The sequence below is a fragment of the Aythya fuligula genome, chromosome 20 (assembly GCF_009819795.1).
Source record: "Aythya fuligula isolate bAytFul2 chromosome 20, bAytFul2.pri, whole genome shotgun sequence".
Lineage (NCBI taxonomy): Eukaryota > Metazoa > Chordata > Aves > Anseriformes > Anatidae > Aythya > Aythya fuligula.
In genome coordinates, this window is record NC_045578.1 from 1,286,068 (window position 1) to 1,313,188 (window position 27,121).

The 27,121-nt window shown below is 46.2% G+C and overlaps 1 protein-coding gene across 1 annotated transcript in view; it reads left to right on the forward strand.

The window, feature by feature from the left end:
• CALN1 (calneuron 1) overlaps positions 1-27,121 on the forward strand; it is a 125,050-nt gene that overhangs the window by 58,580 nt on the left and 39,349 nt on the right. The window contains exon 4 of the mRNA XM_032200984.1: positions 12,831-12,943. Within this exon, the coding sequence (XP_032056875.1) occupies positions 12,831-12,943 (113 nt within the window). The remainder of the gene's footprint in view (positions 1-12,830; positions 12,944-27,121) is intronic.

Here is a 27,121-nt window from a genome sequence, read left to right on the forward strand (position 1 = left end):
GTTCAATGCCATGGCACAGCAAGGCTGCCACAGGGCTGGGGGAGAGGGACAGAAGTTCAGCCAAGACACCATAAGATGGGTGTCAGTGTGGGTTGGGGCTGGCAAAAAGAACAATATGCATTTTCCCGTGTGTGTGCAATTACAAACTCACAGCAAATCCTATGATAAGAAACAACAGGGATGGTCGTTGAATATTCCCAAGAGGCTAACCATGTGGATGCACACCAACTTGGCTTTTTTTACCCCAATAGCCGGGGTAAATTTGGCCTGCTGGGGCAGGAGATGTTTCATCCCCGCGCTGCAACAGGAGATGAGCAGTAGGAGCCTGCGGCAGCATGGGGCAAGCCCTTGGCCTGCAAAGGCTCAGCCTCCCAGCTGCATCTGGCATCCCAGCACGGCTTCCACATTGCTACTGAATATCTAATTCTTGACTGGTCTCACCGGAGGAAGGCAGGCATCAGAGGCCAGAGTATCCAATGCATTTCCTAAAAACACTTTCTCCACCCTATTTTCCAACTCGCCATGGTGTTCTGCAAGGTGTGCTTCAGGCAGCTGGAGAGGACGGCAGCTGCCACTGGGGAAAATAGTATAGCTGGCATAAAAACTGAATTAGGGAGAAAAATGAGAATATACTTGGAATATTTCAAGGTCTCTAGAGAAAGCTTATAAATCATCAGAAATACCCTTCCGTGAACTACTGGGAGAGGCTGTGGCATTGCTGTGATGGGGGAGATTAAGTACCAAAATAGAAAAGAAGACAAAGGGTTTTTTAATGCAAAAATGCCTCTGTTTGGGAAGGAAGGGGAGGAATAGTGTTTCCATTGCTCCGAGCATGATTCATGTTAGACCAAAGCTTTGCTTACATCTTAGTAGAGGTGGTGCATGACTGTTTGCCAGCAGAAGGTTGTTCAGTATAGGTGGGCACCTCTCCAGCGTGTTGTGCCTTATGGGGACATATTGTTTGCTTTTCTTGTCTGGAAATAGAGGCCAGATTTTACCTTAGTTTATACCCTTGATTTGCTTCATCCTTAGACATAATTAGGGATTACATGATGTAAACATTGCAAACTATGAGAGGTGCATATATTTCTTTCTGCAATCTGGAGAATGACCTGAAATGATCTGTCAGTTTGTGGAAAGTAAAATATTTTATATATTTATTTGCTGGCAAGGGATTTTTTTTTTTGGTAAATTCTTCCAATTGGCAGTAATGCTAATAAAAATGCAGAGAAATGGCACATTAAATGTGTTGCCTTATCCGGGATGCCTACTCTTTAAGCAGACATAAGCAATAAAATAGATTAATGTGTGACTTAAGTGTCAAACTGTTTCGTTACAACATCAGACACTTTTATCTGAGGAATAAAATAAGCACTCAATGTACTAATTAGAGGAGCAGCTGGTTTTCAGTACCCTGAAAAAATAACTTCAGGCTAACACACGACTGGAAAAAAAAAATCCAGTGTGTCAAATTGTTTGTTATTGTACAAACAGGAAATACTTTGATCAAGCAAAAGACAAGCTGGCTCCATCAGTGTACAAGCAAGCTACCTGTTACCTCTTCATCACATTATGTGACACATCAGCAGTAACAGTGACAATACAGCACTTCTTGTGGCATTCTACCAAGCAATTAAACTTAAAAGAAATCCCAAATTCAAATTCTGAATATTCCCAAGCTGCTTTTTGAAGTCTTTTTGTGGACCAATAAATTTTAGAGGGGGGAAGAAGATAAAAAACTATACATAGTGACCCTGGCAAAGCAGTTTCCGAAGGAAGGCAGCTCTCCTGGATGTCAGGTCTGAGCTACAGCCAGCTTCAGGCAGCCCCGTGGCTGCAGTGCGGTTGCAGTTTTGTTGCTCTCCTGTGCTTTGCCTGCTACTCTGGTGCATGCTGACACTTGCTGTCATCCCCTTTGGGAAGGGAATAAACTACACCAACCTAACTGGGAGGCATCAAGGGATGGTGTCAGAATACTAGCAATCTCCCTAAAAGTTCTCTGAGCTGTTGTGTCACTGTTGCTCTGGTTTGGCTGCCCTCGCTTCCCCGTGCCAGGGAAGGGACAACAGGATACTCCCAACTCAACTGGGTACTCCCCCAGCTCCGCATGCTGGATGGTGCCGCAGGGATGGGGACAACTGAAGGGCGTGAACAGGGAGAACTGGAGAGAAAACAAATCTCTCTTCATTTTTAAATGAATGCTGAGCTTTCCACTGCAGCCTGCAGGAGGGGTGATGATTTGCTTTCTGATGATACATGGACAAATGTTTTCTTGTCTGGAAGATCAGCTAGCAATGCCCTGTGTGGGACAATGATGGCATGCACAAGCTGCAAAGGCTAGAAACATTCTTCTCTCTCTTTCTTTTATGTCTTCGTCTCCTCCTCCCCTTCTAGCCAGGCTGGTTGTGGTAAACCAGAAACAATTTCCATGTTAAAGTGCAAAATTAATAGAGAAAGAATGGACAGGTTGTTGCAGACTTTGGGCTTGCCCTCTGTACTCAGAAGCCTGTGATTTTTGTGTATGAGAAATGATCTAGCAGCATTTCAGTGTGCTTGTCCTTTAATGTGTGCTGCTGAGCTGGGAGACTTGGTGGGTGAGATGTATTTGATGTGACTTGTCTTTATTTATAGAGGCCACTTTCTCCATGTCAGCTCTGATTTGTAAAATGGAGATTATCACATTATGTGTTCTCACTGCAAAGAATGAAGAGAAATTATTGTTGCTGGTGAAGCTAGTCAGATTTGCAGCTCAGTACTGGGAAGAGGTTCATAAGTAGTATCAAAATCTGTCTTCGACGCAGTGCATGCGTATGCTACAGGGAGCACACACATTCCTCTGTTTTAACAAGCCTGTGATTCGTTACCGGCCGTCTTGAAGTTGTGCAGAGCTGTCTGATAGCTGCCATGATGCACGCAGGGATCGCCTGGTGAGCAAAACTAATTAAAGTCTGGTGTAGACAGGATGTGATTTTGCTCCTCTTGATCCACTTGGCAAAGGGATCGACTGGTTACAGCTTGCAGGATGCAGAAGCCTTTGCAGTTCTGCAAAGACCTGAGAAGGGAGCCCTTGTGGCCCTACTTCGGTGTGCCTTTGCATGGGGAGAAGGTCCTGGAGGGGAGAGAGCAGGGCGGGGGGCTCAGCAGGGCAAGCCCTAGGCAGCAGCCGCGCACTGCCTTCTCCTGCAGGACAGCTAGCACAGGGCCAGTAACTGGGTCAGCCTGTGGCTTTCTGGGGTCACATGAAGCTGACACACTGCTCACATGGTGCCTGATGGATTTTATTTTTTTTTACTGCAGTCAAAGTCATTGGTTTTGTTGGACTTTTCTCCTAGCATCCTCTTTGTTCTGGTGCTTGCAGTGGAGCAGGAACAGGGCACACCTTCATCCTCCTCCATCACTGTCTTTCCTGGACAAACTCTCCTTGGGCAAATATGGGCACTTAATAGATTTTTTGGTTTTAGTGAGGAAGCAAACAAGCTCTCTGCAGCTGTTTCCCCTTCCCTGCCAGAGAAGCCAAGGGGCTGTCAGGCTGAACGACTCTCAAGGTCCTTTTCTCAGTGCAGTTAGGGATGCACCCCCAGCTCCATCTTCCTGGGCTCTCTTCAGGCCTTTGAGACACCATGCAAATTTTCTTCTCTGGGAAACTATGTCTGTACAGTTTGCTATTCTTCTATATGTAGTTGGAATTGAACTACACAGCCAGCCCTGCTCAGTTGCTCCTAATACTGTGGGACTTGGAGGTGCCCTTAAGGGAGAGAGGGAGCCCCAGTGGAGACGTTTCATCCCTTCCTTCAGCTCTGGCTGCAAAAACGACCCAATAAAGCCATGGGGATGAGGAACAGAGCTGGTAAACAGTAAAAGAGTGGCCAATCAATATGCCCTCACTGTCCCCCAGGAGCAAGAGAAACTAGAAATGGTAGCTTCTATGTGTGCCTTGTTTGGGGATATCAGAGACACTGTGCATGCAGCTTTGGGGGACAGACCTCCCAGGGAATGCAAACAGACCTCTTTGGAGATAGGGGATGTTCATTGTCATCCTTCTCCATTCAGGGCACATGGTGGCACGGTCCATGCCCGTGGATCACTGTGTTGGCAGGTGAGGGAGGTCAAGCACCTAGCTCTGCCAGTGTCTCCTCTCTGGGAACATTTGGCAAGATGATGTTCTGTGACTCAGTTTCCCCACTGCTAAACAACTGTGTGGTTACTGGAGAGGAGCTTTATCGGTTCTTCTCAGCCAAGTTCATGGATTTCTTTTATTAAAACTGTTTTTGAAGTCGACAGTTTTATGAAGGACTTTCCCCAGCTTTGGAAGAAGTTGTGGATTGGGGCTGTAATTAGGGAGGAATTCTCTGGGTCATGCCGGTGGTCGGGCTGTTGCCCTTTGACCTTAACATCTCTGAAACTGAAATGCTCACCTGAGAAATATCCCGTGGATGGAGCTAGTCTGTGCACATCTCTGCATCAGTCCAAGACACAGCAGCAACATCCTCTGCCAGACTGTGTTATCATTGCCCAGGTTACTTTATGGACGCACACAATGACAGAGAGCGGGACAGAGAGTCACTGCAGCTAGCTATTATGAGAATAAAAATAAACAGGAGTGTTGTGTGCGCCTGGGACCCGAGCTGCAAGCAACTAGCTCATTAACTTTAAATATATCACCTAGCTGCACTCTGGAGGTCAAACTCAAGAAAAAAATGTGGGAATACTTATCAGTCTACACACAGCAGATCCTCATCTCCATTTAAATGTGTGCATCACTTCAGTGCCATGGCAGAAAACTTTTCAGGAGGAGGAAGAACAAGATTATCCTGAGATTGGTGAGGGAAAAGACTTACTCAGGAAGAAGTCAGGTGGGATTGTGCAGGGTCCCAGTTTAATGCAGAAGGCACTAAAAGCTGGTGCAAGTTTCTGTTCTGCCCTTAGGTACGGGCAATGCAATCCATGCACATTTTTCCTCTCTCTTTTTGTCCCTTCTCCCACTCTGTCATTCTCCCAGCCTGATGAATATTTAATTACATTCTGCAAGGGAGCTACTCCAACTGGAGGCTTTTGGACAGACAGCAGTCGACTGAAGGCTGAGGGTCAGGCTCTCCCACAGGATGGAGGGTGCATGGGTTCATGCTACTGCTCCACTCAGCATTTAATTATATCTTCAAAGCTAGAGAGCTCTGGCAGGGCAGTTTGCAAGAGCCCACATGCAGCCTGCTGCTATCAGGGACATGGGGATTTGCTCAGCCTGATTCCCCTCTCCTCTTCTAGATCCAGGCCAGGATCGTTGCTTATGGTAGATCCTGTAAGATCCAGGACAAATGCATCAGGACAAACAAAGGACAGGGATTAGGCTACGTGGGGGTAGTTTGTATTGGTGCAAGGTTGCAGCTGGGGGTGTTTTGTGCTGTGGTTGCCCTCCTTGGTTGACTGGCTGCAAGGCTCTGCCTGCTGGCAAACACCTGCACATTTTCTGCTAAACCTCCTTCAACAAAGGTAACCATCCTTCCTCCCCTTTGTTCAACTGAAGGGAGCTTAGGGAAGATGGAATTGGTTGAAGGATCAGGTGCACAGGTAGTGTTTTCTTCCATCCTTCCAGTTGTGGGGATCAATATTGAAAGGAACAGGAAAACCCAGAAGATCAATACGTGGCTTCGAAGCTGGTGCCACTGACACAGTTTTAGGTTTCTTGATCATGGGAAGGTCTACATGACACTGAGCCTACTGATTCCTGATGGGGAGCACCCTTCTATTAGGGGGAAAAGGATTTTTGCCCAGGAGTTAGCAGGGCTGATTGACAGGGCTTTAAACTAGATTTGAAGGCAAAGAGGGACAAAAACTGGCCCACTGGACCAGTGACCGGACTGCACTCCAATTTTTGAGGAACTGCACACAGGGGAGGCCCTTCAGTCTGCCCCATGAGAGACTGAGTTGAATGACAGACATCTGAAGTGTTACTATACATACACACGCAGCATGAGAGAGAAGCATTTCAGCTCCCTGAAATGCTTGTACACTAAAGCACATAGTGTGGGAAACAAACAGGAAGAACTGGAGATCTGTGTGTGGTCGCAAGGCTGCGATCTCATTGCAGTTACAGAGGCATTGTAGGATAGCTTGCATGACTGGAATCTGTCATGGAAGGCTACGTGCTTTTTAGAAATGACCAGCCGGGAAGGTGAGGTGGCGGAGTTGCTCTTTATGTGAGAGCAACTGGAATGCGTGGAGCTCTGCCCAGGGGTGAACAAAGAGTGAGTTGAGAATTTAGGAGTAAGGATTAAAGGGTAGGCTACCATGGCTGACACTGTTGTGGGTGTTTGCTGCAGGCCACCCAATCAGGAAGAGGAGGTACATGAAGTCTTCTTCAGACAGCTCCAAGTAGCCTTCTCAGTCACCAGCCCTGGTTCTCATGGGGGACTTCAACCACCCTGATATCTGCTGTGAACACCACACAGCGAGGCACAAACAGTCCAGGAGGTTCCTGCTGTGCATCGATGACAACTTTTTGACACAGGTGGTGGAGAAGCCAAGAAGGAGAGGTGTGCTGTTGGACCTCATACTAACAAATGAAGAACGACTAGTTGGAGATGTGAGGGTCAGGGGCAGCCTTGGCTGCAGTGACCATGATATGGTGGAGTTCGGGGTCTTGTGAGGAGGAAGCAGATCAAAATGTAGGATTGCAACCCTGGACCTAAGGAGAGCAAACTTTGGCCTCTTCAGGGATCTACCTGGAAGAATCCCACAGGTTAGAGCCCTGGAAGGAAGGGGAGTCCAAGACAGCTGGTCAGTATTTAAGTATCACTTCCTCCAAGCTCAAGATTGGTGCATCCCTATGAGCAAGAAGGCAAGCAAAGGGGGCAGAAGACCTGCATGGGTGAGCAGGGAGCTCCTGGTGAAGCTCAGAAAGAAGAAGGAAGTTTACAGCATTTGGAAAAAGGTACAGGCCGCTTGGGAGGAATATAGGGACATTGCTAGAGTATGCAGGGATGCAACAAGGAAGGCCAAGGCCCATTTGGAATTGAATCTGTCAAGGGATGTCAAGGACAAAAAGAAGGGCTTCTTCAAATACATCAGTAGGAAAAGGAAGACTGGGGAAAATGTTGGCCCGTTGCTAAATGGGGTGGGTGCCCTGATGACAAAGGATACGGAGAAGGCAGAGTTGTTGAATGCCTTTTTTGCTTCAGTCTTTACTGCTAAGATCAGCCCTCAGGAATCTCAGACTCTGGAGACAAGAGAGGAAGTACAGAGAAAGGAGGACTTTCCCTTGGTCAAAGAGGATTGGGTCAGAGATCATCTAAGCAAACTTGACATCCACAAATCCATGGGCCCCGATGGAATGCACCCACAGGTGCTGAGCACTAGCTGATGTTATTGCTAGACCACTCTCCATCATCTTCGAAAGGATATGGAGAACAGGAGAGGTGCCTGGGGACTGGAAGAGAGCCAATATCATGCCGGTCTTCAAAAAGGGAAAGAAGGAGGACCCAGGCAACTACAGCCCAGTGATCCTCACCTCCATCCCTGGAAAGGTGATGGAACAGCTCATCCTGCGGGTCATCTCCAAGCATGTGGAGGATAAGGTGATCAGGAATAGTCAGCATGGATTCGCCAAGAGAAAGTCATGTTTGACCAATATGATATCCTTCCATGATGAGATGACTAGCTGGGTAGATGAGGGAAGAGCATTGGATGTAGTCTACCTTGATTTCAGCAAGGCTTTTGATACTGTCTCCTCATAGACAACATCCTCATAGACAAGCTCAGGTGTGGTCTAGATGAATGGATGGTGAGGTGGGTTGGCATTTGGCTGGACAACAGAGCTCAGAGGGTTGTGGTGTGGTCTAGTTGGAGGTTTGCGGCTAGCGGTGTCCCCCAGGGGCCAGTACTTGGTTCAGTGCTGTTCAACTTGCTCATCAGCAACCTGGATGAAGGAACAGAGTGCACCCTCAGTGGGTTTGCAGGTGACACAAAGCTGGGAGGAAGGGCTGATACCCCAGAGGGCTGTGCTGCCATTTGGAGGGACCTGGAGGCTGGAGGGTTGGGTCGAGATGAACCTCATGAAGTTCAACAAAGGCAAGTGCGGGGCCCTGCACCTATGGAGAAATAACCCCAAGCACCAGCACAGGCTGGGGGCTGACCTGCTGGAGAGCAGCTCTGCAGAGAGGGACCTGGAGGTCATGGTGAACAACAAGTTCACTGTGAGCCAGCAGTGAACCCTTGTGGCTGAGAAGAAGGCTGAGGGGATGCTGGGCTGCATTTGGAAGAGTGTCATGGGAGGTGATCCTCCCCCTCTATTCAGCCCTGGTGAGGCCACACGTGGAATATTGAGTCCAGTTCTGGGCTCCCCAGTACTGGAGGGACGTAGAAGTACCGGAGCGAGTCCAGAGGAGGACTGTGAAGATGATTAGAGGACTGGAGCACCTGTCACACAAGGACAGGCTGAGAGAACTGGGCCTGTTTAGCATGGAGAAGAGACTGTGAGGAGACCTAATCAATGTGTATAAATATCTGAGGGGAGGGTATCAAGAGGATGGAGCCGGTCTCTTTTCAGTTGTGCCCAGTGACAAGACAAGAGGCAACAGGCACAAACTGAAGCACAGGAGGTTCTGGCTCAATATGAGGGGACACATCTTTACTGGGAGGGTGACAGAGCACTGGGACAGGTTGCCCAGAGAGGTTGTGGAGTCTCCTTCTCTGGCAATACTCAAAACCCACCTGGATGCCATCCTGCACAATGTGCTCTAGGTGATCCTGCTTGGCAGGGGGGGTTGGACTAGATGATCTTCAGAGGTCCCTTCCAACCTCAGCCATTCTGTGGTTCTATGAAATCCTTGGGCTGGAGCTGAAAACCCATCAGCTTAGAGTGAAGAGGGTTGTGATTTTCTATGCTCAGCTCTGATACACCAGAGAAGCTCAGCATCTCCAGTAAGAGCAAATACTAGCATCTTAAACTCTCCTTGGCCTGGGGATCTGAAAGCACCACACCAATATGAATGAATTGGGGTGGAAGGCAAGGAATTTAGAAGAACTAATGCCCATTTCTCAAAGGTGCAGACTTGGGGCACTCAGGTCAAAAGCTGCAGTGTCTGGGATAGCTGGGAAAGAGCTGGGTTTCCCAGCTTCATGCTGCTCTTTGCTGCCACTCCGTGGCTGCACTTGGTGGAGGGTGGATGTTGGACATCAGGATGACCCCTAGATGTGAGAGCACTTCTGAATGAAATTATTCCCAAGGTTTTTCTGCACCCAGTGAGCCAGAATTATGCGTTGCAGCTTTGGTCCAAGTGCTGAGCAGGCAGCAGGTCCAAGGCCCCGTGCTGTCCGTGCATGGTTATGGTGAAAGGGGTCCTAAAGGACCCAAGGATGTTGCTGTGTACTGTCAGGCATCCCTTGGAGCAATTAGCCATGCTCACATGTTTGTTCCCAGGGTTGTCGGCAGTGCAGCTGGTTGCTATTCCTTTCTATTATCACATTTGTCTGTTTTTTTGTTGGAACTGAGACAGTGCCTCGCAGGGAGTAAACCTTTGTGGGTATCTGGAAACACTTAGTGCCCAGCCGACGTTAACAGACTTGTAATAATAAGCAGATCTAATTCATCTCTGACGATGTGGCCAGCGATGTTCTGAGTCATATTTTTAGTCATGCAAGGTTCAGCCACATGATTGCTAACCCCCTTCTTGCCCTGTGACATTAATGCCAGGATTAGGAGGAAGCATTATGCAGAAGAAAAATGTTAGGTCATAACTGTAAGTAAATAAAGAAATGGTTTAGGTGGTTTAAAAAGGAAGGTGAAGCTAAGCTCAGGTGTTTTGCTAAAATCAGTCTTGCAATGACTGTTAGTTAGCCAATGGGTAGTAGTTTGGGGATCAGGTGGCACCTGCACAGAGGGTTTGGGACTGTGGGATCGCCTCTGATGGCGGTGTTACTTGGAGCTTGCCACATAGGTCATGGAAGGGAGCAAGGAAAGGTGACAGCAGCGCAGGAGCACACACACTCCAGCCTGGTATCCTTCTCCCTTCTTCTCATCCCTCAAACCTGACAAAAAGTTCATTTCTGAACAAACTGCACATCACCTGCTCTGAATATAAATGACATCTGTAGGCGCAGCAAAGCCAAACGTGGGGATGTGTGCAGTGTATGATTTGCCTCCAATGCAGATTCCGGAACAGATGCTCACTTTGTGCATTGCACATCAGCATGTACCATGATGTGTACAAGATTATGGCATGGAGGAGGAGGAAAACATCAATTGACTGTACAGCATAACAAATTTCAAGCTGCATGTACCCGGGAGCTGGTGGGTGTCCTGAATGCTTGTAGATCCTACCAGAGTTATGGGTATCAGGTATTGCCTGGTTGTGCCGTGGTTGTGAAGAACAACCTTGCAGTGCTGCAGAGCTGGAGCCTATCTGATGGTTTTTACAATATTTTTCTCCTGGCTGTTGAATATTGTAAAAGGAATTTTCAGCCAAAACTGTGAGTTCTCTTCCTTGATATTCTGATGCTGTAGTCTCCTGAGATCCTGATGGCAGGAACATGTGCTTTCTGCAGCTTAAAATGAATGTTAAAGGGATATTTCTACCAAGCAAAGTGTTTGGGATTTGGTTTCCTTGCTAGTTAACAGTGTAAATTGAAAAAGCAGTCTGTAAGGGGATAATGCATTTGTAATGGCATCTTTCTTCTCTGAGGTTATGGAAAGTGCTATAATTAAGCTGATAATTAAACCCCGTGAAGTTAGTTATGATCCCTGGCGAAGGCACAGGGAAGTCATGAGCAAGGGTTTGCCCAGAGTCTTGTTCTGAGTCAGATGCAGAGCCCAGGAGCCCTGACACCTGCTTTCTCATGAGTCATGCATAGGACTAAGTCCTTTCTTTCCTCCATGGATGGAATGACATTGTAGAAAACTCAAATTGAATAACTCAGTGTTTTGGGGTCAGATATGGATAGAGCAAATATATGCACGGGCAGGTACTAGAACCTCTTTAAAATGCAAATTGTTTTCTTGCTAATCTTGCTAATTTCTTTAACCCAATTTGCACCATAGTGTATGTTTTTCCTACTGCCTTTGCCTTGAAGTGATGTACTGCAATGCAAATTGCCCCGAACCCACTGTCACCTTGCATTACCTTCCCCAACGTGATCCAACATGCTGTGACTGATACAATCCGACTTGATGTCATAAAATGATGTCTCCCATGGGGAAGCAAAAGGAACACATTTTCTCATAGCCCATAAATATTTTAAAGAACGGCTTTCCAAGTGATGGGGTCCCCACTCCTTTCCTTTTCTGCTTAATAACCTGTCCCAGAAATAAGCTCCATCCTGCAAGTGCTCAGCCCACTCCAGGCCTGCAAAACCCTTCAGCACATGCTGAAACCTGAAGGTCTGAGCAACTTTAGCAGTCAGATGGGGTCTTCTTGCATGTTAAAGGATGAAAGCTGTTATGAATCCCTGCTGGGTTTTCTTTTCAGAGCTCCCGTTGCTGGCTCATCCCCAGAATATTCACTCTTGTCTTCATAAAATTACGGGCAGAGCCCTTCAGTGAGTAGATATCACTATTCTGGCAAAGGAGCACTTTGACTCTGCTTATTTTCATATTGTGTTTCTGCAAAGATAAGGACACAGAGAGATTTCAATCAGTGGTGCATATGCTCAGATCAAGCATATGAAATATAATAATAAGGACAGATAGCAGCAGCACAAAGCTGTCACAGGGAGTTGTTGCAGGTACTGCAGTCAATAGTGACATTTTAATAGTAGCCATTGCATTGATCTGCTTTGGTCTGATGGTTTTAGACACTTTTCACACCTGATAATTTAGAACAGCAACTACGTGGAGGGGTGCATCCAGTCAGTTCCAGCTGAATTTAAATAATAATAAAAAAACACAGTGAAAAGTCATACAGTTTGTGATTTTGTTTCCGGACTTGAAGGAGGGCTAATATATCTGCCTGTATTAACTGGTCTGGTAGCAAGTGGGAGGATATGTCTAGAGAAAGATAAAGAAAGGAGAGGTATGCAAACATTAAACTATCCTGTTCAGAGAAGCAGGTATTTTTAAGATCCTTCAACAGGCATGAATTTCCTTCTTTTTTTTTTTTTTTTTTTTTTTTTTTGCCATTTTCATTAAGCATCACAGAAGTTCTCCAAGGGAAGAGTTATATTTGATATAATACTTAGATATACTTCAAACAGCCACATGCCTCATTTACAAAACATACAATATACTGCAGGGGCTTGGGACTGCGTAGGCTCAGTTCATTAATGGTAGGAGCAGTCTCCCCTTCCTGCTAATGGCACTGAAGCTGTGTCTACACTGCCTGCTCTGCATGCTGAGCACACAGGGCTTTTAAGAGACGGATGCTGATGGAAAGCTGAAATGAAATGCCTGGTGGATTCGTAATAGTCTGGCTCTTCCCTCTGCGTGTACTCCCTTCCTCTGGAGGATGGGGTTGGCCTTGTAAAAGCTTTGCAGAGACCTGGCTCTTTAGCGTCTCTTAATAGAGGAAGAGCGCTGGCAGTGCTAATGGCAGCTGTCCTCCTGCCAAATTGTTTTTTTTTTTTGAGAAGTGACTTGCCTATAAACTCTCTGGGGCTGGGGAACAGTCAGTTCATCTCTATTTGTGCATCACCTGATCTTGTTTTCAAGTGTGGATATGCTACAACATGGGCCATCCATTGGGATTACAGCAAATTAGGGTCTGTACATACCATGAAGTTGATGTAGCAGGTGCCATCGTGTGTGTATGGCTTCGTGATGTGCTGCCGGTCCAGGGTGGCCTATCAGATATTGGCACTAAGTGGTACTTCAGTAAAAATATTGATATTTTCTTTCATTCCAGGGGATGGCCAGGTTGATTTTGATGAATTTATGACCATTCTGGGACCTAAACTGGTATCATCAGAAGGCAGAGATGGCTTTCTGGGAAATACAATAGACAGCATATTCTGGCAGGTAAGTGGTAATTCCTTTAAATGCAACTTTAGCCAACTATCAGTAGCTTCCAGAAGTGATTTGTTGGGGAGCACAAAATGTTTTGTTAGGGTGAATGCTTGTGTTAAGGGTATTCAGGTTCCTCTTGCTGTCTGCTGAGTATCATCAGCCCATGTTGCTGGAGCGACCTGCTCTCATCTGAGCCCTATGACGGAGGAAGGGTGAGCACATACTGTAAACGAACTGTAGTTGAACACAACAAAACACCAAGTTAATTGTGCAACACATCTTGGGGCATTTTGGAATTAATTTTTGGAAGAGAAAAACATTTTTCTCCATGACTCTTTTGAGTTAGGAACCTCAAACCTGTGCTCTGCTTACAGAAGTGTGCTGCTGTTCACCATCCCTTGGCTGGGGTGAAAGGAGGCTCCAAGCAGAGTGAAGTTTTCTGTGCAGGTCATGTTAGATTGATGCTTCTGCAGTGAATTCAGGACAAAGACTGAGGATTCAGGTCTGAGTTTGATGATGGGTCTATTTTGTGCCAATGCAAAGTTTGCCCTTGCTGCTGCTCTGGGGTGATTTGGTCCTGATGGTTTTGAGCATCAGAGGGGGAGGCAGGTTTGGCAGTGGGATCTGCCGTGCATTGTGATTTTTAAACAGGATTAGACCTTTCTGGAAAAGCAAGGACAGTCCAGGCTGTTATGGCAAGTATTAAAAATCTCCCAAACCACAATGCTGCACATTTCTTGCCAATGGATTGAATGTGTGGTTTCCTGTGAGATTACTGCTCATTTCATTGATCACCCAACAGCCTTTGCTTGCTAATAAACTTGGGCTGTTACCAAGTTTATGTGAGTCAAAAGAGTCAAACCTGCATATGAACATTTCTGTCTTCTGTTACTGCCCTCCAGCACTGTTCAGGCTGAATTGGGTGGAGTTTTGTAAATGTCTTTTAAAGTCCTTTAAAACTTGTTCCTGGTCTCCCAGCATGTGATATAAATAACCCTGGAAATCTGGGTCTGGATTCCAGTATTCCATTTTCAAAGCAAGAGTTTGGCATTGGTGAATCTACAGTGGTTTGTAATATATCTAGGGGGACGCAAGGGCAAAACTCATTTTACGAAGGGCAGGATTGGGGTAATCATGGATGTTCTGTTGCCCCATCTCCTTGTTGTGAACAACAAGGAGAGGAGGAAGCACTGACCAGTCCCACCAAGCCAATGGTGCAGTGCAGGCCAGTGGTGAGACTGTCTTCCTGCAGCCGTTCATGAAGCACAGATACCCCTTGGGAAAATCACATTCATGGGATGAGCTCTTTCATGGGTAAGATGAGAGGTTGGGAGCCCACCCTAAGATTCATTTCCCAGGTTAACCATGCCATTTAGTAATCCTTCAGCCCTTTGGAAATGCTTGTGGTGTCTTTGCTTAAAGGTCAGCGAGGAATAGAGGATGTGTGCTCTGGATTTTGAGCAGCAGGACTCCTGGGCTCAGATCTGCCTTGCTCTTTCTTGCAGCAGCAAGCTTGGCCCTTGTGCACTCCAGGCTGTGGTGGGATGAGTGAACAGTGTGGAGACCCCAGGTAACTGGTCCCATGGTAGGGGGACAGCCCTGGGGTTGTCTGCAGGCAACAAAGCTTTGACTGACTTGCACGAGTGCTCCAAGGCCTCCAAAAAGTTGTTCATGGTCTTTTACTTGTACAGGTAAAAATACATCTCTTTACCTAGCACACTCCTGGATTTCAAAGCACTTGAAGAGAAGCCTTCTTCTCACATTTTGCTGCTCCTGGGGTAGGAGAACTCACAGCAAATACAGTATTTTTTCCCAATACCCTCCCCAAAAATATGTAGGGAAGAACTGTTCAAGGAACAAATTCCCTTTGCCCCTTCCTACCTGGCTTTACCCAAGCCATCTATGGGGTTTTACATTGTCTTTAAGCAAAGCAGTGACATACCTGCATCATTTCCTGTGGGATACATCTGATTTGAAACAAAGCCCTTTTTAGATCCAGGGCCTGGCTGGTTCCCCATATCCCCTCCACGTGCATTTTTCACATTTGCTGGGAAAGGAACAGCTTGGAGAGAGAATGAGTTCAAGCTGATGCTAGAGCACTTCACCCCTGCAGTGATCCCAAAGAGTGACTTTGAGGAGGGAATGGTGCCCACAGGCCTGTGGCTGTGAGTGGCCCTGGGTGACAAGGGCAGCAGGGCGGCATGAGGAAGGACAACTCCACCATGGTGCCAGCTGGCCAGGCAGTGCTACTGAGAAATCTCACATCAAAGCTGCGGGCAGCAAAAGGCATCTTGAGGCTCATTACATCAGTTCCAGGGGAGAAAATCCATGTTGTCATCCAGAAAGTGTTTTCCTCTTTTTCATCCAAAGAGCTCCCCTCCAACTGGGGTGATTTTGGCTCCAAAGGTGCCACTTCTGTGAGGACTGTATTCCAAGCACACTTTAATAATGCTTTAAATAATGTAACGACAGAGTTAAATAATAAACAGCAGCAGAAGGAGAGAGGGATTCAGAGGAACAGGCGAGGGCCTGGTGGTGTGTCTCCACACGAAGCTGGGAGCGAGTTGGTGGGACACAGGAAGGCGGCTCCAGATGGCAGAAGCTGCGGAGGGGAAGGATCTCACAACAACAGCAGTGGGGCTGCAGGAGACAAGGAGGGGGTAGAAATGGTGGAAGACTAAGAAGGAGAAAGAGAGATCATGCATGGAAAAGACTGGCATGCAATAATAATAGGGGAACAGTTCATCCGTCCTATTGCACATTGCCCACAGTGTGATGGTCAGTTCAGGATAAGCAGGATTTGGCTGAGACCTGTGTGTTGGCAGGTGTTAGAGACACGAAGGGTCTCTCAGATGTATTTTCCCTCCTTGATTTCCCATGTGGGCTCTAAATTGAGTTGTATTGGGGTGTGTTAAAGGCAGCTGACTCCTGCTTTCTCAGGTAGCGGCGATCAGTTCTGCTCCAGTTAGAATGGCTCTCCCAGGTCCCTCAGCCTGGTCAGGAGCTAGTTAGGAGGAGGGAGGGAAAAATCATCCCTGCAAATACTATTTCAGGCCAAGTCAATATAGACCTATGATATCAGGATTTCTGAGGAAACATTGTCTTTCCCCTATCTCTGAATGTCTGTCTTTCCTGAGCAAGAGGAAGCACATACAAAGGTCTGTTTTGCAGAAACCATCCTCAGGTGCCTCCTGCTCTGCTTCAAAATTATTTTCTTATCCTTGTGCTGACTGTTTGTAAATGGAAGTAAGATCTACCCATGCACAAATATCTTTAACTGTCACTGAAAATATTTTTTCCAAAATGCAGAGCTGCCCTGTAACTGGCAGCCACTCCTTGGGACGCAGGACCACAGGCAGGAGGAGTCTGAAGGCTGGAAGCAGCCAGCAAAGCCCTGCTCTTTCTGGTTTGGGGCAGAAAAAAAAAAAAAAAGTAAAGAAAAAACTAGTGGTGTACCCCAGGGGTCAATACTGGGCCCAGTCCTGTTTAACACCAATGATCTGGATGGCGGGGCAGTGTACCCTCAGCAAGTCTGCAGGTGACACCGAACAGGGAGGAGTGGTGCTTACACCAGTGGGCCATGCTGCCATCCAGAAGGACCTGGCTGGAGAAATGGGTGACAGGAACCTCCTGCAGTTCAGCAAGGAGAAGCACAAAGTCCAGTCCTGGGGAGGAGCAAGCCCAGGCCCCAAGACAGGCTGGGGCACCCAGCTGGCAAGCAGCCTGGCAGAGAAGGCCCTGGGGGTCCTGGTGGGCACCAAGCTGGCCATGAGCCAGCAGCGTGCCCTTGGGCAAAGAAGGCTGATGGTATCCTGGGCTGCATTAGCCAAAGTGCTGCCAGCAGGTGGAGGGAGGTGATCCTTCCTCTCCACTCAGCGTTGGCGAGGCCACACCTGGAGACCTGTGTCCAGTGCTGGGCTCCCCAGTAGGAGAGAGACCTGGAGCTACTGGAGGGAGTCCAACAAAGGGACACGGAGGTGCTGGAGGGCCTGGAGCCCTCTGCTGTGAGGAGAGGCTGAGAGAGATGGGACTGCTCAGCCTGGAGAAGAGCACGCTCAGGGGGACCTCATCAAGGTCCATAAATACCTGACGGGAAGGTGCAAAGAGGACGGAGCCAGGCTCCTTTCGGTGGTGCCCAGTGCTAGGACCAGAGGCAGTGGGCATGAACAGGGGCACAGGAGGATCCCTCTGAGCACCAGGCAGCACTTGTGTGCTGTGCAGTGACCGAGCACTGGCACAGGCTGCCCAGAGAGGTGCTGGAGTCTCCTCCTTGGGGATCTTCAAAGGCCACCTGCAGGTGGTCCTGGGCACCCTGCTCTGGGTGGCCCTGCTGGAGGAGGGTTAGACCAGATGGACCCAGAGGTCCCTGCAAACTTAAAGCAGTCTGTGGTTCTGTGAAAAATGACCATAGATGAGATTTTTGGAGTACCTAATGAGCCCTGTTTCAGAAGCTGATAGGAGGAGGTGGGCCTGGCCCCATGCAGGTGTGTTAGCCCTTTGCAGAGTGCCTGCCCTCTTCCTTCTCCATCTTTTTCCCTCTGTATTTTTAAAGAGTGGTCGGCCATCCCTTGCCTTGCCACCATTTCTGAGCTGCTCCTGCTGGAGTTCACACTTAGTGCCTTGAAGCTGGTTGTCTTTAATGCTTCAGGCAGTGATTTGCAGTGATTTGGTTGCCATTGCATGATCAGAGAGATGCTATTTGATTAATTTTCAGGCATGAGAATTTGTTTTTCCAGAGCTCAGGGAAGACAAGTGCAGTTCCAGTGGAGCGCTCAGAGGGCTGTGTTTCGTACAAACAGGTTTAGAGGCCTTTCCAGTGCATGGCCATTCAGGTCTGCAAAGCTCTTTAGATCAAGAACATTACAGAAAAGGCAAACATTGCTACTGGTAAATATTAGCTCCTTGTTTTGCCAAATAAAATCCAAATCTATCCACTGTGCCCTGCCATTCCCAGAGAGGGAGAGGGATTAAAAAAAAAAAAAAAAAAAGAGAGAGAGAGAGAGAGGGGAGGAACTGGGGATTTGTATTCATTAACACTTTTTTCTCAGATTTTTTTTAAGTGCAAAGACCTCCGGGAGTAAGTGTTAAATACTTTGCACAGAACATAGCATAGGGAATCTCCAGTGTCTGGGGGTAAGCAACAGGAACAGGAGCAATAATAATCTTGAATTATAGGCTTTTAATTAAAACAAACCTCTCTGTCTTGGCTTAAATGCTTTTTGAAGTAAGAACAAGTTGGAATTGTTAAACAACGGGTTTGTATCTGCATTGGATGCAGAATAAACTCTGTACCCAGCAGCACTGATGAGATTATTTTATAAAATCAATACTTTGCATGGGGATCATTTGTGAGGCAAACTGCTGCCTGCAGTTTTTTTTCTCTCTTCACTCTGTGCACATGGAAGCTACAGGGAACATCATTTCAGCCAGCACTAAACATTTCAGCGTGAGCAAGGATATCCAGAAGCTTTGTTTTGCAAGAGGGGACAGCACTGTATCATCCACTCAGACATGGTGCCCACTTGTCGCATTCGATATCACCCAGTATAATTTACTGGCTTTCAGGAGGAGGCTGGTTGTTTTTGGATAAATAAGGCTGCTTTTCGGAAGCAGGAAGACCAGAATACCAACATGGTGTTTGTGGCTGGGAGATGCCGCTTGGGGATCTGCTCATTTTTCCACCAGAGCAATGCCTCTGCAGCTTTGGGGGGGGACAGCTGGAGGAGCAGGCTGTCCTGCAGGCAGAGCATCTCTGCAGCTCCTTGTGTGTTCTGGGCTTGGGAAAACCTTTTCGTTTCTCCAGGCCTCCCTATACCTTTCCTCAGGGGGAGGAATACATTGTTTTTTATGAGCTTTGGTGGATGAGCGGGGTCAGCCAAAGCTAGATCCCTCCCTGCAAGGAAGGACAGGTAGACAGGAACATCCCAGAGGAAGCAGAGCACTTGCTCCAGACGGCATTTTATTTCCTGAATGCAGCAAAAGTAGAGTAAGGAGCACGTCCTGCAGTGCACTGGCTGGGAAGGGTGTGCAGGGAGGTGAGGGGGGCTCAGAGCCGCTGTGAACATGGTAGAGCAGAGGGACATGCTGGGACAGGACACGGAGATCTCATCCTCACAGCACGGCTGCTGATGCTTTAATGAGTTGCTGTGCAAAACTGCCCATCCATAATCTGTTTTCAGTTGTCACTGCAAATGCAACAGCATCCCGGGGGAGAGATCTGGGCTCTCGTGATCTGGTCAATCAATTAGTGCTTTAATAGAGTGAAATGAAGGAGAAAATGTGTGGGAACCTCGGAGGCACAGGGCAGGGTATGGAGATACTTGGCGGGTGATGGCGTGGGAGGCAAGGCAGGGGATAAGGCTGTCGGGGTGAGCGGAGTGTGCCTCTGGCTCTTGCTTGGCTCAGTACAAAGATGGTTTTGCTCAGAGAAAGATTTTTTCATATGAAGTACAGTAGATAAATCTAACACAATTTCTCCCTATACACGAAGTTTCTCCACTTCTCTCTACAAAGGAGTCAATTTGCTGATGGCAGATCAGCCTTGCCAAAGTTGCAGAGGAAGTGTTTGTGTCTCTGTGTGCAATCTCACATGGTAACAGATCCAACCACCCTCCATCAGCACAGACCACAGAACTGCCAAAATAACACCCCTTGGGCACAGGGAGTGTGTGGCCTCCCCTTCTCACCTTCCTCCTCTTCCTCGTCCAGTGCAGCACAATTCTGCACAATTCTGGGATGCTGCTAAACCAGGGGCAATTTACATCTTGCACTGTTAGCTTTTGCTGGTCATGAGCTGCCTTGCTGCAAATACCCCCAGATTTCAGGATTTTGGTTGCTGCTATTTCAGCCTTTCAAAGAATCATCTCAAATTGACTTCTTTGGAGTCCAACCAGACTTTGCTCTGCCTCTGAGTTGTTTAAAACTACAGAGTTAGTTTTTGCAGTTCAGGGTACCAGCAAATGCTCAGGGTCTGTGGTGGCTCTGGGAGGGCAAACGTCACAGCTGGGCTAAGTTGCATGTAGTTTAGACTCAGAAAAAAAAAGATGAGATTTGGGGAGGAAAGATGTTTTGATGGTATATGCAGACCTACTGCACGTGCAAGTGGCCTCCCTCTTATTAACTACTTTGAGATTTGAATCAGAAAACTGCAGCTGCAAGTTTGGGTGCCAAAACATGATGCTTGGAGGTCAGTGAAGGTTAACTGGGGCCATACCATTGCACCACACATGTACCTTCACCCCAGAGAGCACACCTCAATAGAGTCCTCTTCCAGGAAGCAAAAGCCTCCACTCCCCACCAATATTTTTAATGTTAACAGCAATGTGGGTGCCTGCGTTTTGGTTGTTGAACCTTCAATATCTTAAAGAAGAGTCATTTCCACAGAAAAGAAGTGCTGAACTTCTTAAAGATCTGCCCAATTTTCAGTTTCCCATGCTGGATACCATCAAACTGAAGGACTGGTTGAAAACCTTGGCGTTGCCTCTTCCACAGGAACCACTGAAATTTTTCTTAGTACCCAAGCATCCCCAAGCATTAGGCTGCCACCTTTCCTGTGACAGGTAATACTGGGTCCTACTCACCTGGAGTTATTAAGCTGACCTGCTGCACTGTTAGCTTCAGCATCCTGGCTGTGCTTACAGTTTCCAAAATCAAATGTGCCTTGTAATGTCTGATCCTGCATTTTAGATTTGGTATTTTGTTTTCTTATATCCAGTCTTAAAATGTTGTGAAAATTCCCTTTGTGAGGATGCAGATGACTGCATCACAGCAATGAGCAGGGTGACTAACCAGTACGGATTGTGCTCAGTTCATCTCAGCTAACCTGGGACATCTGCATTTTTTAGACTCCCTTTAAAATTAATAGAGAGAAATAGACACTTCTAGGGTGCAATTCAGGGATCTGCTTCAGACCTACCTCAGGAAGAGATACATCACACTTCAGAAGTGCCAATTTTTCTCCATTTGATATCAAGTCTAAAAAAGTGGCTCAGATGGAGATGTGTGTACTGGGGACAGCTAAATGAGCCCTGCCAAGGGTTTCAAGTGCCTTTTTTGATTAATGTGCATGAAGCCAGCTCTGTCAGTGATGAGGCTGTTATCAGTAGAAGGAGACCGGTTCTGGCTGCCTTATTAACTCTCCTTTTGTTGACAAAGACATTCCCACTGAGTACATTGCACTCAGTGGTTGTTGTCACAATACAGTGAAAGCTGAACACTTGCAGGTGATGAATTCATCAGCAAGAGACTTCTCTTTGTTCTTAGTCTGAAGATCAAGCACAGAAGTGCCATGACAGCTGCAGGTATAGACATGAATATTGGAGATGCTCACAGCCTGGGTCATGGTGGTGGTGCTGTGGTGAGAGTGTCACATCCTTCTACCCACTTTGCAGTGTATGAGGTTGCCAAAGGGCATGAATGAGCAATAATGTTTGGGGAGCCTCATTTTAAATCTATTGCTGCTAGGGGACTTTGTTTTCACTAATACATATTTTTCCCTGCAACAAAATCAGGTTCTCTCAAGTCAAATATAAAGCTCAAAACTGGAGGCATTGGAAATTGCAACGTTTTGAAGGCATTTATGAACCAAAGCAGGATCGGTACCAATAGCAGGAGAAAAGCAAGACTTTGTTGTCAGACTATGTTTTGTAGCTTCAAACAGCTTACTTGTACATTTTGCCTTCTGAAAGACACTACAGCTTTCATTCAAAATATATTTAAAGTAGGCAGTTTACAACAAGAGGCCTCCTGCCTGCTGGATGACAAAATACAACTGTCCTGGCAGGTGGTGGCTCAGGTTTTTTGTGCACCCTGAAGTATTCACGTACATGTACGCCAGCCAGCTCTCACAGTACAGAGGTTATTTTTTTTTTTCCTGTCATCTTATATATAAACCCAGTCTGCGTTTCTGTGTGTCACTGGGATGTTTTTGTTCCTGACTGATGCATGAAATAGGAACTGCACTGTGATTTTCTCAGTGATTTGCTTAGAAATGTGGGCAGTGATGTGTAGGAAAGGTAAGTGCATATGATTATCGGCTGATGAGTACGTGGGTATCCAAACTATGGGATGGGGAGAGAGTTCCTGGCTTTTTGTGTGTTTTGTTTTTTTTTGTTTTCTCAGTTGTGTTAGGCCCCAGCATCTCTGTGCCCACTGCTCGGCCCCTTAAAATCATGGTTCTGGATTTGTTGGAGTGGGTGTCTTTTTTCTTTAAATGCACTTTGGTGCCTTTGAAAGGCACCAATGGGTGTTGGAGCAAAGGAGGTGTGTTTCATGCAGGGGAGTTTCAGTTTCCATAAATCCTAAACCATCAGCAGATCTCAGGATCCATCCCTCCTGGTTACTCTGTGTTCTTGTGAGAAAAACAATCTGTTTTATTGCTGTTGTGTTGTGGAGGGGAGTTTTAACTGAGGATAAGGAAAGCGAAGTCTGATTTTCATGGAGATCAGAACTTGGGAATTGTTTAAAAGAGACCTCATGGTGGTGGTCGTCTATTTCTATTTCTCTTTTGTAAAGAGTCCCCTCTTTGGGATGGAAATCCTTATAGTGACCTGCCTCCAAGTTGTGGCTTTCAGTGGATTAAAAATATTGTGAATATTTCATTGAGGTTTTCAAGAGAAGAATGAGAGGGAAGAACAGGAAAAAAGATGTTCCATCACTCACAAACAAACAACAATAACAACAAAAAAGCAAAAGTGTTGGCAACCGTTAACAACAAACAAATGTGTTCAGAAAGAAAAATGATCCTTTATGAAAAAGAAAAGCTAAAAAAGCCTTCTAAAAATAAAATTGAAAGAAAGAGTGGAAATGAGAGAGGGAGATGGAAGGGGAGAGGGGGGAGGAAAAGAGGGAGAGGGAAAGAATGAGAGAGGAAAAAAAAATCTCTGAAAAAATTCAGAGAGAGCTTCAAAGAACCACTGTGGGAGTTCCCAGTTGTCCCATCAGCTGCGACAGGGTGATCCCAGAGTGACCCAGCTGATCACCCCCACTTTCCACACTGCTGCAGGGCCATGGGGGTGATAGATTGCTCAGGCAACACCTGAGGTTCGTTAGTGTGATCTGGATGAGCAGTGGATGCTGTGGCATTGAGGAAAGACCCCTAGGTTCTGGCTGCCAGACAATTTCTACAGCACACTGATTGTCCCACGATTTTCAGCACAGTTTGCTGGAGCCTGATAGCTGAAGCCAACAGAAAGGTACCTGGTACCATTGAGCCCCAAGTGGCACATGGACTAAATGTTGAGTTTCTCAGTTGCAGGCCATCAGGATAGAGATGTTTCCCTGGCCACCAGGGTGGAGGTGCTCCAGCCATGCTGCAGATGCAGCCAGCTCCATACTCCCCTGCCTCCTGTCCTCCACCAGTACTGAGGACAGCGGAAGGTAGGAACGTGGCTGTCTAACACTCATGGCCTTGAGGCCCCCTTTTCCTTCCCTGCTATTTTGCCAGCCCCTCTGCATGGTGAGAGGTGGGACAGGGCCTGGCCACAAACCTTCCTTCCCTTACCTCTACAGTCTGCACAAGCTCCTTTCTTGGTTTCTCCAAACCCTTGTGACATGAGTGCTGCAAACAAGCCTGCTGCACATTTGTTTGTTCTTTTTTTTTTACTGTTTGGCACGAATTTTGTGGATTGCTGGGTGGTGCACAGGGAATGAGAGCATGCTCCTCCTGCTTCAAACCCTGTTTGAGCCAGGCAGGCTCTGGTAGCCCCATCCTCTTCCCTGAAGTCTGACTTTATTAATACGGTTTTCCAGCAAAGGCATAGCATAGTTTTTCCAAGTGGGTGTAAAGATGCTGATCTTCAGGAGAAATTCCTTAAGGTCTTTTTTAAAGCAAATTGGTTGCTTTGCTGAGAAATTGTTTCTTTGTGCACTTTTGTTCCCCTTCGTTTTTACCATCTGTGGAGGTTTGATTTCTGTGCTGGCAAAGAAAGAAATATTACTCTCTGAGATGCATGGGGTCTGTAGGGCTGGTGGTCTAGATGTAGTCTTTTGTTCCACAGGGAAATTTGTTTTTACTGTTACTGTTTGGTAACACACCACTACAAAGTGGTAATTAAAATAAGTAATTAAGTAACCAGTACAGTTGGTCACAGTTAAGAAGATGTATCAGGGTACAGATGCTGGCCAAGCTTGTGGAAGAAGTCCAAAGCAACCCAAGAAAGCCAATGAAAATATTTAATGTATGTGAGAACATGGTGGGAAGTGTTCAGAACTGATTTTTACCCCCTTTACATGGAAATAAACAGGTCTAGTGTATATGGAAAAGATCTCTATTCAAAATGAGCCGGGGTGATGTTTGTTTTCCCTCTAGAGATGTCTTCAGGTCTCCAGCTTTCCTATGCTGAGCAGAGAGATACAAGCCTTGAGCAATGACCGATCAAGATACACAGGTTCATGGAGCTCATGGAAATGCCCCCATTTTTGGATAATAGCATAGAAGAGAGATGGGAAAAAAAAAAGCAATCATATAACAATGATTTGCATGTTTTTAATCTCTTTCTACTCTTGCTGAGTGTGTTAGTTTAGATGTTTTTCCCCTGGAGGCTGCTTTCCCAGGGGATGATTAGTACAAGACGTCACTGTCAATCCGTCAGCTCCCCCCGCGTGCACCGGGCTTCAATTCCTTCCAACTTTTGGAAGTGACAGAGCAATGAAAAGACAAATGAAATAAATTGATGCTTTTTAGGGGAGCAGAATCTGAAAAGAGCTGTCATGAAGGCAGACAGGCTGCATGTAGGTGCCAGATTTCAGGGCTTTCAGGAACTGTGATCCTCCACGGAGATAAACCCGTGCACCTCAGCACAACCTCAGTTGTGCTGGGTTGTGCTTGTACCATTGTACCAAGAGACAAGTAAGTTATGCTTAGTATATATTTTATGGCTAGCTGATACATGGGCATATGCTGTCACAAAATTGGCCCATGTGCTAGGTTAAAATACATCCTTTCCCCAATTCTGATTTCTGCTACCTCTCAGCCACATCCTTGCATTTTTCTAATGCCATCTTTAATACAGACTACATGGAAAACTGCACTGAAGTCAGAAATACTCCTGTAGTTATTCAAATAGCCTTCATTAGACTGTATCTCTTTTCCTACTGACGTTCAAAAGTGCTTGAATCCCAAGGGCAGTTTCAGAGCAAAAGTGGAATGAAGAATTTTATTTGTAGAATGAAATGATGATGAAATCCTCCAGGAATTGCTGGTTTTGTTCAGAAAGGCAGGCACTGGAGTTCTGCAGAAAAAAAAAAAAAAAAAAAAAAAAACAAAACCTTTTCCCCAGGATATTTGTTGCTTTGTTAACTTTGTAAAACGTTTAAGAGAACAAGAAGAAACCACTACAAGTGTATGTCCAGGCAGCTGAAGTGAGACCTCAGCTCTGGTCCTGAGGCTTTGCCTTCCTCTGCATCATCTGTAGGTGTTCTCAGCTTCATATTTCCTCCTGTGTAGGATGGGGCCCACTTTAGTCCCATTTAATCACACAACTTTGGAAAAAAGCACCATTTTTGTGCTGCACATACCTCATACCTCAGAATAGAGACTTTATAACAGGTGTACAAGAAGCAAGCAAACTTGTGTGGGACAGGGCAGGAGAGTGGGTTAGTGCAAAATACCAACTCAGAGCAGCCTTACGGGCTGGAAGGGGATGTGTGTGGGCTATCCAGAGCCAAGCTTCTGGAGCTTGCTCTCAGTTTGCAGAGATTATTTAAATTGTGTGCTTGGATGTGAATCTTCTTGCTACGTGGTGGACATAAAGGCACATGCAGAGAAACACTAATATAAAACTTTCAAGACTGAGATCTTAGGAGCTAAGGCAAGAGCTGGGTCTTGCCTATTGGTACTGTGTTCCTTCCTTTCCCATTTAGATTGGTGTTTTTAGGGAAGCCAGATAATACCATAGATAATAAATAATACTGATAGTTTGAGATAACCAAAATGTTTTTGTGAATCCAATTTTATCGAAAAATTACCCTTTATTATTTCCCATGTAAAACTTTCATCAAAAATTCTTTGAAATTGTCATTCTTCCTACAATTTCTGCATTGTTTTTACTGAAAAATATGTGCCTATTTTTATCAACATGTTTTTAAATGATTTCTGAAGGTTTGCTTATTTGCAAGTAACACAGCCTTCTTATTTGTCTGCAGCATGTTTTTCAGCAAGCAAACCAAATGGATTTTCTTTTATATCGTATGTAACAGAAAATGGTTCCATTTAGAAACTGGCAAAAAGAAAATTACTTTAACATATTTGATGTGTGCTTTTCCATTTTTTAAACTTGTAGTAATTTGTCAAGTGTAACTGTTGGGCATAGCTTTTTGGTCGTTACACACAGCCTGGCTTGCTTCCAAGGCAGTAGAAATGCACCTCATTTAGGGCAGGTATCTCTATGAGTGGAGGTAGATATTTGCAGATCTTGCTGCACTACTGTTTTTTGAGTGCAGTTTTCTCTGTTGTAGCAGTGAATTGTTCTCTCTACAACCTTCCTGCAGATCCCTCTGGTTTCCTATGGGGAAAAGATGATCATGATCCATATATTGAAGAATAATCTCTCCTCTGGCAGCCTGCATCTTTCTTTTCTGACAGCCCCTCTCTCCGTGACAAGTGTTGCCAATGTTATTTCTGTCCATGGCCAAGGACGAGGAGGGCTGTGAGATGGCAGGATCCAGGCAAGGAGCAGGGACAGGGAGCAGTGGGGACAGACCCTAGCCCTGCCGAACTCTTCTCATCTCCCGTACGGGCCGGTCTGATTGCTGCGGAGAGAGCTACTGCTGATTGCTGTACAGGAATTAAATTAGGTGAGTTAAAAACCCGTATCAATCACCGTCATGCATACTTGCATATGAAACATAGACACGAAAGGTTTATGGTAATCAACATAGAGTGGCTGATTAAAGTCCATTAAAATGCACTAGAAAAAAAAAAATCTAATCCTCTCTCCGCTTCAACCCCGGCTCTTTTCCGCCCGTTTGATAATCGCTGCTGACTTCACTTATCATCCCTGACAAAGTGCCCCAGCATCGGATACGTTGCTGCTGGCATCACCGATCCTGAGCACGCTGCTGTACCCACGCTCATTCCTGGAGCACACGCAGCCGTAGAAGCAGATGGGAAGTTAAGGTAGGAATAACTTGGTTTATAGAAGACAGACCATCGAATCTGAAACACTCTGAAAGTGATCTATCACCCTCATG